Source organism: Lissotriton helveticus, chromosome 5_1 (assembly GCF_964261635.1).
Source record: "Lissotriton helveticus chromosome 5_1, aLisHel1.1, whole genome shotgun sequence".
Classification (NCBI taxonomy): Eukaryota; Metazoa; Chordata; class Amphibia; order Caudata; family Salamandridae; genus Lissotriton; species Lissotriton helveticus.
The window spans coordinates 1946392605-1946405649 of record NC_136065.1 but is presented as its reverse complement, the minus strand read 5'-3'; the positions used below and the strand labels follow the sequence as shown (position 1 = coordinate 1946405649).

Sequence of the window (13045 nt, the reverse complement as noted above, 5' to 3'; positions counted from 1 at the left end):
ATGTAAGCAAATTTTTACCTCACCAATTCCGTAAATCGAAGTGGGAATCGTTGTGGCACAATAACAACCTAATATATAAAGGGAAACCACTAAACAACCCTACTTGGATACGGAAAGGAATACACTTTCCTCACCAACTATTTGAAGGTTCGTCACCACTCACTTTCAGCGAATTGCAAAGTAGATTTCAACTCCAGCACATAGAATTCTACTATTTCTTACACCTCAAGGTGGCACTCACCAAAGCAGCTCTGACCGACATCACCCCATCCCTCCCTGGCTACCCCTCCCTGGCTACCTAAACACACTCAATCTTGGCCATCAGGTGTCCAGAATATACAAAATGATCCGCCCACAGAGGTCCAACCTGACTAACTCCTCACAATCATTCTGGGATTCATACTCGTCCACAACTACCTCGGAAGTAGAGTGGGCCAGAATCTGGGAGTCAACCACACGACACAAAATTAGCCCTACACTGTCCCAAACTAAATTCTGGCTACTCCACAAAGCTTTTTGGACCCCCAGGAGACTCTTCTTGCACAACATCAAGGACGATGATTCCTGCTGGAACTGTATGGCGGAGGGTGGGGACCTTGAACATCTAATATTTAAATGCCCTCATGTCACCGCCTACTGGGACAGAATCTTCGAGTTCATTACCAAAGTCCTACACATTTCTCTCCCAAGAGAATTTGCAACTTTAATCCTGGGTTTTACCAAAGCCGTCACTCTCAATGAAAATGACAAAGCCCTACTTGACATACACGGCGGCGGTTAAAATCATATTGAATAATTGGACGGACACAGGTAAAGCCTCTTTCCCCATTGGCTCAATTGGATCTCAAATCTTAGAGGGGCCGATAACATAGCGCTTGCCTCTACACCATGGCGTCCCCCACATAGGAAACTATGGTCCTCACTCGATGCTCACTTCGACCTTTTCAAACCTCCGTGATTGTCTGATGGTCACATGCACCTCTGGCGTTAGCGCCTCTTCAGTATCCCATAATTTTAATTGCTGATGTATACTTTTTCGCAGATTTTCTTGCTCCCCTTCCCAAGATGCTGGTCTTAATCGGCTGTACGATTATTTCGCACCTCTTGTTGTTGTGGCACCTACACAATGTATTGATGCAATGTCTAATCTCGCAAATTTCTTTATTTACTTTATCCTCCGTACGATTTCGTTTTGCTTTTGTCAATGTTTGAACCATGCCTGATTTATGCTCATGACTGTAATGCTCTCTGTTACTCTCTCAATAAAAACTTTTGTGAAATGAAAAAAAGTTTTCAGCAGAAAATAACATTAACCGCATGCGCGCTGCGGCTATTTTTGCGCTACGCGGCTTTTTTCCAAAAGCCGCGTTACATGACGAGCTCAGCTCGTCAGCGTGCGAGCGGCGCAACTGATGACGAGCTGAGCTCGTCATCAGCGCCGAAGGGGTTAAATACGAATGCCTATATTATTTTCTAATTTTTTATTGCCTTAAAACATATATCCAGTCAGCCAAAACAGTGAACCAATGTATTTAACAAAGTCTGTTTAATATTTTATATCGTAAATCAAACTGTGCACAAACTAAAGAGGTCGTGCAGCCTCAAACAAAGTAAACCAGTACATTTAAGAATTCCAAGATCTTTCTGAATTCCCATCATGCATTTCAGCATCACTTAAGCAGGTTTTTCCAAGATTCTCCAAGATGAATGCTAAGTAATGGAAAGCACATTTAGTGGAAAATGAATTAATAGAAATTCTAGCTGAATAAAAACACGAAAAACCCAAGACAGTTAAAAAATAAATAAATCTATATTTGCTAAAATAAGGAAAAATTGATTGTTAAAATAAAAATAGATTGTGAATTCAGGTAGGGAACATAATTTAAAAAATAAATTCAGACTAACTAATGGAAGGCAAGAGATAGGGCAAGAGTTAAGTGGAGGAATAAGGGTAAAAGGGCTGGCACAAAAAAAGAATGAGCAGAAAGTGATATCACTGGATTTCCCATCATCTATCGGCACAGAGTAAAATCACTAATTACTGACAATGCAGTCTTGAAAAACAAAAACAAAAAAACTAAGCATTAAGACTAATTTCCCACCATCCATCTGCACACAGTGACATCACTGAATTTACCATCATCCATCTGCATAGGAAGTGAGGTCACTGGTTTTTCGCCAAAGCTGTCTTCAATTAATGGAAGCTGCATTGCAGATGTATACAGCTGTTGCGCCATATACTTGCCACAGGCAAGCCCATCTGCACCATACCAGGACCCTTGGTCCTCCTCCTACCCCTTCACTCTCCCCAATCACTACTCCACCATGACACTCCGCTCTCTTAACCTTGTTTGTATCGCCCAGCATTGTTGCCATGCTTCGCCACTAAATACTGAAGATGCGTCCTCTTGCGTCACCCGCCATTTCACATGCAATCTCCTTCACCCACTTCAGTCCCTCCACACATCTCAAATACCCAATGCACTCCACACATGACCACACACCCGCCCCTTCACTACATCCCACCACCCCTCCTTGTCCTGCATGCTACTCAACATTTGCTCCCTCAATAAGCATGCTACAGAAATTTGGGAGGTGCTCCACGACTGCTCATCGGCCCCAGATTGCAAGACAGGATAAACGGACCCGGAGGCAAACAGACCTGGAGAATACATCAATGCTCCACCACCTCGTAAAGCACCAACATCAACATGAAACACTTGCCCTTCAAACTCCTCATCACCGAGCGGTACCCTCATCTACCACCTTTAAGATGATGCACCTACTTTACTAGCACCATCAAGACTGCTAACCCCCCTCCCCCCCACCCCCTCCCGTCACCCCGATCCTCGACTCCAGAGCTTTCATCCTCCTCGTGACCTCAACTACCACCTGGAGATCTTCCCCGATTCCTACACAACCAGCCTCCGTCTCACCCAGTGAGTGGATGCCCGCGGACACCTACAAGGCCCCATCTTAACCAGCTTCAGCAAAATCACAGTAGACAAGCCCACACCGATAGCCTGATCTGACCACATCCTCATCAACTTCGGCATACCCACTTAACACCACCACAGAAACGCTGTCACCAGATCTTCACAATGGGACTGGAACAAGATCTCATAAGCATCCTGGTCTTCTGAACTCTACACCACTGGTCTCTACACAGAAACCTCCCATAATCCCTCGCAGAGACCCTGTGTCCTCTCAAAGCCACAAGCACCAGACCGCAAGCAAGCAGGTACACGGAGGAGCTCAGGCTCACCATAGGCCACTGCAAGCAACTTGAACGCAGATGGAAACAGTCAAAATGACACAGACAAGAGCACCTACAGATGCTCTCTCAGACACTACCATCAGCATATCACACTTAACAAATGCTCTGTGCTTACACCAGGTGTGCAAAGGAAATCTATTCCATTGTGAAAGTCTTCACCTCTTGCCCAGCAAGCACCTCCAGCATAACTTGGTCTTGGTACCTCTGCACCAACTTGTCTCTTTTCTTCCGCAGCAAGATAAACATCTTCAAAAACTCCCAAATGACTATCCTGACCAGCTAGCCCACCATCACCACTCAAGAACCCCTAAATCCATGCAGTCCATATCCTCTGCCCGAACCCTGTCTTAATGAAACCACTAGACACATCAGCGCAGCCCTCCCCCTGATCCTGAATGACTATAACATCACAGCCATCTACTGGATGCTTGGAAACACCCCACAGTCCTCCTCCCCACCCCCTCGCCCCTACACTGCCCCAAAATAAACCCTCACCAAATACAAAGACTCTACCGACTGTCAGCCTACCTCCTTACTACCCTACCTGGCAGAAGTTGTGGAAAAGATGGACTCCTAGCCACTCACCTCACTGACCACAACCTCCTCAACACCACTCAATGTGAGTTCAGACCCAACCACAGTCCCCAAGACTAACCTTGCGGACGACATCCAGATTATGGACATAAGTGACGCCTCAGCCCTTATCCAACTGGATCTTTCAGCACCCTGTGACACAGTCTCCCTTCCCATCCTCATCCAGCGACCGCACAAAGGCAGCAACCAAGGTCCCACCCATCGCTGGATAGACTCCTTCCTGACAGTCTGCAAGCCAGTCTGTTAGCCTGACCCCCTTTACCTCCCATGCCGTCAACTTCATCTGCAGAGTTTCCACAACCCTCTCTTAGCCGAATGACTATATGAATCCCCTCGCAAAAAACATCCTGGCCCACGGAATCAACATATTCTATGCGAATGACACCAAGATCACCCTCCAACAAGATGCCAACATCCGAACCAATTTCTTCACTTACGTGACTGAAGTCGCCAAATGGATGAAAACCAACCTCCTGAAGCTCAACACAGACAAAATGGAAGCAGTTATCATTGGCAAAAACACCTCACTCTGGTGGCCTGCTGAACTTTGACTTGCATCCTCCTAGCAACCCACACAAAGAACCTCCTGAATAGTAATTGACAACCAACTATCCATGAGCGAGTTACCCCCTTCGCTGCGGCGGCTATTCCGCCGCAGCGCTAAGGGGGTGGGGCGGCCGCGCGGCGGTTCCGTGCTTTAACTGAACCGCTCCGACACGGCTCGCGGGTGAGCTGTGCTTGTGATGGAACGGTTCCGTCACGGCCCGCCCTTTCTTCAGAACATTAGCGCAGGCGCGGAATTCGCGGCGGCAGGGCCGTGACGGAACCGTTCCGTCACCAGCACAGCCCACCCGTGGCTCGTGACGGAACGGTTCCGTCACGAGCGTGGAAGAGGTTAATGACCTCAGCCTTGGTCTCCTGCTGCCACACACTCAAGATGATCAACCAGATCTTCAAATGACTGTCCATAAACATTTGCAAAACCTTCACCCAGCCCCTCATCAGCAAATCAGACTACGTCAACAATGCAGAATTAATGCTCATATGACCTAAATACTCCATAGCACACACGCGCAGACACACACGCGCAGACACACACGCGCAGACACACACGCGCAGACACACACGCGCAGACACACACGCGCAGACACACACGCGCAGACACGCGCGCAGGCACGCAGACACATAGACAGGCAGGCGCAGACAGACAGACAAACAGACACATAGACAGGCAGGCACAGGCAGGCAGACAGACACATAGACAGGCAGGCACAGGCAGACATGCATGCAGGCAGGCAGACAGACACGCACAGACACGTAGGCGAAGGCAGGCATGCAGACAGGCAGGCAGACACGCTCCGTCAGGCACGGACATGCGCAGTCGGGCGCGCAGGCAGGTAGCCATGCAGACAGACTTGCAGGCAGACGCACAGGCAGATGCAGGCAGGCATGCATTCAGACATGCATGCAGACATGTATGCATTCATGCCTGGACATGTAGACATGCAGACATGCAGGCAGACATGCAGGCAGACATGCAGGCAGACATGCAGGCATGTAGACATGCAGACAAGCAGGCATGTAGACATGCAGACATGCATGCAGGCAGACATGCATGCATGCAGGCAGACATGCATGCAGGCCGACATGCAGGCAGGCAGACATGCATGCAGGCATGCAGACATGCATGCAGGCATGCAGGCAGGCATGCAGGCAGGCATGCAGGCAGGCATGCAGGCAGGCAGGCATGCAGACATGCATACCGACAGACATGCATGCACACAGACCCATACATGCAGACAGACACAGACCCATACATGCTTACAGACACAGACCCGTACATGCATACAGACCTGTACATGCATACAGACACAGACCCGTACATGCATACAGACCCGTGCATGCATAGACACACATGTATGCAATCGCGCAGATTGATGCACGCATGCAGACATACATATATACATGGAGACTGAAGCACGCATGCATACATACATACATGCAGACTGACGCATGCATACATACATACATGCAGACTGACGCATGCATACATACATAGACTGAAGCACGCATGCAGACATACATACATACATGCAGACTGACGCACGCATGCATAGATACATACACACATACATACAGACTGACGCATGCAGACATACATACATGCAGACTGACGCACACATGCAGACAGACATACATACATGCAGACTGACGCATGCATGCCGACAGACGATTCGGAGGTGTCTACATGAGAATAGTCCAGCTGAGTTTCTCAGGGTTGTTATTGGAGTAATTTGCTCATCAGAAGCTTTTTCACTTGTTTTTTTGGAGGAGGTTGTCGAGGGGTTAGACCTGATTATGGGTGACAGTGCGTTCCATATTCTTGGGGCTAAGCCCGAGCCCTCTTGTCTTCAAACTGTCCTATTGATGCTGCCTACTGCAGCCCCCTGACCATCCTACACACTGCCTTAAAAGGAGGCTGCAAAAAATCTACTGTGGTGGTTTCTCAACTGCAGTTGGACCAGTAGCATATCTCTAACCAACCCACAACTAATGGTGGTAGTAGGCTCAGCATTTCTGAGTTGGGGAGATCCTCTGCGATTGATGGAGATTACAGGAGTTTGTTCTCCGGCAGAGACCCAACTCTACTTCAACCTGTTGCAGTTGAGGACTTTTCGCTTGGCGATTAAACCTTTCCTACCAGCTATGAAAGGCAAGCCTGTTCAGGTTCTCATTGAGAACACCAATGCCACGTGACATAGCAAAAAGCTCGGTGGAGGGGGGTCCTGTGCAAGTAGCCTCTAGATCCGGCTGAATTTCTAGTATTTCCCTGGTCATACACCACCTGGCAGGATCTTTAAATGCCAGAGTGGATACATTCAGTCAAATACTCCTAGCGGATCCCGAATAGTAGTCATACACTCAATGTCCATGTTTTTGATGTCCACGTCTTTGAAAACCCACGTTTTTGAACGCGCAAGTTCCCAAGGCTGACCTCTCTCAGCGACGCATTGCATTCTGCCTAGAGTAGAGCACGGGACTCCTGTTGGCCATCCCAAAACTGCATCTCCTGCCTGGTGTTATGAAGATCTAGAGCAATAACGTCATTAAGTTCTTGTTAGTGGCTCTGGATTGGTCTAGGATATGTGGTAACTGGTACTTCCGGGCATGATCATTTCTTTCGGAATGAGGCTGACAGAGCCATACAGTATCACCTACCAGTGTCCTGGGGCTATGCTGTAAAAATCTTCTGGATCATGTATGGCACATGTGAATGTTCAGAAAGTGAAGAATCTTAGGTTAAATAGAGTATCAGCCAGAAAGAGTATTACTGGAGGTAAGTAACTTGCTCTTTGAGACCAACAACCTCCCTTGGCTACACAACTTGAATGCTGCCATTTTAAGGCTACACTAATTGATGGTCGTCTTTGTACGAATTATTTTCAATCTGTTTTATATGAAACATATACTTTTGGTAAATTAAACGGTGCTTGGTGTTATTTGGTGTATACGTTATGGATTTGCTGAATATAACTTTATATTGATTACATGTCAGAATTGTGTTCTTTTTGGTTACTAAACCTAGAGATACGCTGCACCCTCCCACACCAGCTGCATTTTTTATGCCCCCTGAAAGTTTGACCGTGATTGCTCAGTGGTGTTGGTTTAAATTAACATTTGCACATGGGTAGCTGCATGCCCACCTTGTATAGCTGAAGCATGGTATGCAAGCTCATGACCATGTCATGTGATAAGTAGAGCACAATAGAATACATTTTCAGGTTCTTAGTTAAAATGAGAGCAATGTCCACCATGAGTTACAAATGAAATTGTAAGCACAAAAGTCTGACCAGTTACCCTATATGTGTGCCACGGGAAATACACTATATGTGAGAAGCTTTAGGTGCAGTTTGTATGCATAGAGATAGAGCCAGACTGCTGCTTGAAAACCTTTTAGCCAACCTGGAACTTTTGAGTGGTGGTATTCATTATCTGTACCATGTATTGGCAATTGCTGAAGGATGGCCTAACAACTTTTTTTTTTTTTTTAACAGAAGTCCACGCTACAGGATTCAACTATCAGAATGAAGACGAGAAGGTGACGCTGTCCTTCCCTAGTTATCTGCAGACCGGTAAGAGGACACCAGCGTGCATCATTCTGTGCCTGTGCTGTTCTATGCAGTGCTCTGTGGGTTAGGACTGAACTCTGCATCCAATATTGTTGAGCAAGCCTATGTAGCCACTGCTTGGGTATGAGAGTGAGGACAGTCCTATAATACATAGAATAGACAGTATGACATAGATATCTGCTCTCCACAAGTTCATCTACATTGGGGCTCTCCAAAGTTGATCCTGATCCATGCCAGATTTTTAGCATATCCACGTTTAGATAAATGTAGTTATCTTTAAATCCGTCATGGATCTGGCCCTTCCGGATCGACTTTGGAGAAACCTGATCTTAATGACAAGATGGCTGTTTCTTTAGGGATTCTTGCTGTTCACCAGCATTGGTGCCTTTCACAGATTTACTTGTGACCTACCTTCCTCCCCGGTAAGGTGTTGTTCCTTTTCACTCATGCTTATGTGGTGGCCTCTAAGGGAGTGAAAGTGCTCAGTGCTTTCATCGCATTAGTTAAAATATGGATGCTTTTAAATTAGGCTTTTTTTAATCTATCCATTTAGGCTCCTCCAATTTAGGAAAAAAGTTCAAATTTCAACTCTTTAAAGAACGATACATCCCAGTGCAGTAACCATGAACTTTTGCTCGCATGATCCAACTACCACTCCGATCACTTGGTGACTGCATGTTTTCATTTGGCCCTGTACACTGCTCTGCTGCCTTTTGACTAGGTTCGCACTAATCACATACTATGTGCATATGTACCTACATTAAGTGCAACTAAACTCTGTTCTTGACCATTTTAACTTTTCTTTTATTGCCTGATTTGCATATGGGTGGGTCCAAACTGGAAATGGCATCGTGAGCAAAAAAACTATGGATTTAGGCCCAGATCTCTGTACTGGGCTGAATGTATGACATTGTTCTGCATTCTGTCCATCAATTGTTCTTTTTGCATTTATCACCCCGTGTGCAATGGGTATGCCCAGATGTGGGTCCCCACTGGAATCCAGCTATCCTGGCTGATGAGGGCTGAAAGCCTGAAACCGGTCCTAGGATGCTTGTTTCCAGTCCAGGGAGGGCCTGGCAGTTCGGGCTGGAATGTTCCCATTGTGCGCAGGGTCAAGCCTGATTTGCATATGGGTAGGTCCAAACTGGAATGGCATGGTGAGCAAAAAAACTATGGATTTAGGCCCAGAGCTCTGTACTAGGGTGAATGTATGACATTGTTCTCTTCCAGGGGATACTCATTAATAGTCATAAGCACTGAATTATCTCCGCCCATGAGCGGGAACCCGGAACACATAACAATATACATATATATGTGTAAATATATCAAAAAGTACATAGTACTAAACTAATTATACACATATAAATGTATAATAACCATAATATGCAGCCTAACATATATACATAGGCTAATAAAGCCAACATTACACACGTTCTGAAGCATGAAAATATGCTATATATAATGCAATAAACAGGCATGAGCCCAAAATGCATTTCATAACCATGAAAAACTTTTATTTTCATCAAAGAACCTGTTGTAAACAGTTATTAGCCTAAAAGGCTGCATATGAAAAATTGTCTGTGTACAGAAAATCAGACTGGCACCCTGCCTTTAAGGCCCCAGAGAATCTGCACACTTTGCCTTTAAAGCCTCTAGGAGAACTCTGTTCCCATCATGCACCACAGGTGACAGTTAGGTCAGTTCTTTTGTACGGTACAGTAAACTTTTAGCAGGAATCTGCACATAAAAACTTCACAATACATATTGAAAAAACTTCAATACCACTGCTCGCCCGGGGAGGCGGGAGGGTGCTTATGACTTTAATGAGTATACCCCTGGAAGAGAACTAGGATTACAGGTAAGTAACTAATCCTTCTCTTCCAGGGGATACTCATTAATAGTCATAAGCACTGAATAGAGTAGCAAGCTCATACCCACTAGAAGCGGGCGAACAGATAAATGCATAGCTGCACCTTTAAAAATACAGTGTTTAACTAGAAACAGCAAACAAATTTCTGAGTGATGCTTGTCCCACTTGAGCATCAACCTGCGCATCAGAATCCAAGCAGTAATGGCGTGTAAACGTATGCACTGAACGTCAAGTAGCTGCTTTACATATCTCTGACATAGTCACATTCCTAAGGAGAGCTGTGGTAGCAGCTTTCCCTCTCGTAGAATGAGCCCTAGGTCTACCTGATAAAGACTTGTGGGCTAGCTGATAAGTCAGTAAGATACATGACACTACCCATCTAGAAATGGATCTCTTGGATGCTGCCAAACCAGTATTCGTAGGACCATAGTTCACAAACAAACGGTCCGTGTGTCTCAAAGACTTCGTTTTATCTAAGTAAAATTTCAAAACCCTCTTTAGATCTAATGAATGCAAAGTCCGCTCAGCCGGACTCGAAGGGTTTGGAAAGAAAGTAGGCAATGTTATGGATTGGTTAACATGAAAATCCGACACCACCTTAGGCAGAAAAGCCGGATGAGTCCTGAGCACATCCGAAAAAACGATATCTGTGTTGGCGATTTTCTATAAGCAGTTATTGCAGCAAGATGGACCTTGATAGAACTAAACTGCAAACCAGACTCAGCAAGGTAAAGAAGATAAGGCAAGATCACCTGTTCTTGACCATGAATAGGGTCAAGACCTTTACTCTGTATATTGTTATGTGTTCCGGGTTCCCGCTCATGGGCGGAGATAATTCAGTGCTTATGAATATACCCCTGGAAGAGAACTAGGATTACAGGTAAGTAACTAATCCTTCTGCATTCTGTCCAACAATCGTTCTTTTTGCATAGGTCTCTTCACTACAATTTATATTACGTAGTGTTTAAGCTTCTGATTAATACATTTACCGGCAGATTCCTCACATTTTGAATGTTCCTATGCACTAGCTTGGCTTGAAATATTTCAATAGCTCTCCCACACTGATGGGTGCGCCTGGCCCATCACAGGGCACACGTGGCACATTGTAACGTAATTGGAGCCAAGAAGCCCCTCCTCTCTCCTGTGAGCGTAATGATACCAGTTGCCTTTCTTTTTGAGCACTCAACACATTCTGGAGCTCTTCAACTCTCCTGGAGACCTGTTTTTTTTTCTTCAAGTATAATATTTTTTTGTAGCAGTTTTCTTGCGTCATGTCACCGCCGAGGAAGTTTGACTTCAAATCATGTCGAGAGTGTGAGCGTCCGATTTCCATCACCGACCCTCACAAAACCTGTTTATTAGGTCGAGGCTACCGTCGCACTGCGAAGCAGTGGGCGGAGTTGAAGATTTTATGACTTCTACAGTGGGGCTTTAACCCGCCTCTCTCTTCCATTGGCTAGCTTCGTAAATGGAGGCGAACCATTGGAAGAGATGTGTGTCACTCGGTTCAGGCCCGGCTTGAGAAGATTCATGGGAGTTTCTTTCTCTTTTTTTAAGCCCTGCCCCTTTTTTTTTTCATTCAGAGGTGGGCCATTGTGGGCGTTTCCTTTTTTTTTTTTTTACAGGGCTGTTTTTTCGTCATTGGTAACGTCTCTGCCGGGATCGACGTAGCGATTTCTGTTGCTGCTCCCGGTCTCCTTTGAAGACCCCCGCGTCCCAGTCCCGCTCTCCTCCGCAACCCCCGCGGCTCGCTCCCGGAGTCCGCCGAGGGCTCGGGCCCGCTCCCCGGTGAAGAGTCTGAAGTCTGTGCCAGCTCGGTCCCCTCTGAAGCCAGCAGCCGCTCGCTCCCAGTCCCCGCCGAAGGCTCCTGCAGCGGCACCCAAGTCCCCGCCGCCGGCCTGCAAGGCCCCCGCAGCCCGCGCCCAGAACCCCGCAGCCGCCTCTCCCGCCCAGCCTTGTAAAGCACCAGCCGCCCGCTCACTGTCACCACCGCATGCCCGGAAGGCGCCCGCCGCTCGCTCGCAGTCTCCTCACTGTGCTCCCATGGGGGCGGCTCTGACAACGCTTGCCAGGGCAGGTTTGGGTTCCCAGTCTGGGTTTCTTTGTATTTTTTGTAACGACCGCAGCGCAATAAATAAACCTAGTGCCACACCGCGGCGGCTGCTTCAAAATCTGCAGTTTTATTACTTTAAGGTTTTTGGTTTCTCTTGGGTACAAATGGTTTCAAGTAGGTGATAAAATGTCATTTAATTTATTTATTCATCCAGAACCCGCTAATAATAGTCACTATGTAATTTTATATTACAGATAAGCGAAGGGTCAACATTAAATTGTAAAAAGGACATTAGACATAGCTTTTAGAACTGGCCTTCAGGCGTCAATGCGCTGGAATAAACAGTGTCCAAAAAGACCCAGGGCCCTATATCTGTTCTATAAAGTGCAGGTCTCACCGTAAAATGATTAAAGGGATTGTACTCCAGCACATACCACCTCTGTTGCGGCCAAATGTAACAATTAGCACACATGATGCACGTTATCTGCAGCAACACGAACAAATCCCGGCTGCCTGCACACGACTGTAATCTTGGGCATAGCGACCTTCATTGAGACCAGTGTACAGAGGTAAAGTGGAAGGGCTCGCTGAACCGTCTGCAGCCATAAAAGTCAATCTTTTCACGGCGTCCTGTTCTCTTACCGTACAGCTGTTCGCAGCACTTCCTGGTTTCTCCTTCAAAAGCATGAAGCAAAAAGACATTTCCAGTAAAGGAATTGAAGAGCGACTGCCCCCCTCTTCTATTCACGCAACAGATGCCCCGACGGTGCGTCTTCCATTGAACAATAGCACACTCTTGTTTACAGAGCCTAGAAACTGCAAAAGCGTGGCACATTGTGCTCTAGAAAAAATACCAAATGATTCTCAATAGAATCTGTCAGTCCCATGAACCTGCCAAGCCGGTGACCCCTTCAAGCACATTAGCAGGGGCTGTCCATCCAGATCCCAGCGGCCTGCACACAGGCTGTGATCTTAGACACGCCGCCTCGAAGAGCAGCCCTGACGCACAGGCCCTGCGCGGGCTCCGAGGGAATATTTTTATTATTAATATTATTGTGATTACCACCATTACTATTGTTAATAATATCAACAGTATTGTTATTAATGGCCACAACCCCTCA

The 13045-nt window shown here is 46.5% G+C and overlaps 1 protein-coding gene across 1 annotated transcript in view; it reads left to right on the top strand.

Moving 5' to 3' along the window:
- Positions 1–13045, top strand: part of NPEPPS (aminopeptidase puromycin sensitive) — a 1244137-nt gene that overhangs the window by 244646 nt on the left and 986446 nt on the right. The window contains exon 3 of the mRNA XM_078645599.1: positions 7927–8004. Coding sequence (XP_078501725.1) covers positions 7927–8004 — 78 coding nt within the window. The remainder of the gene's footprint in view (positions 1–7926; positions 8005–13045) is intronic.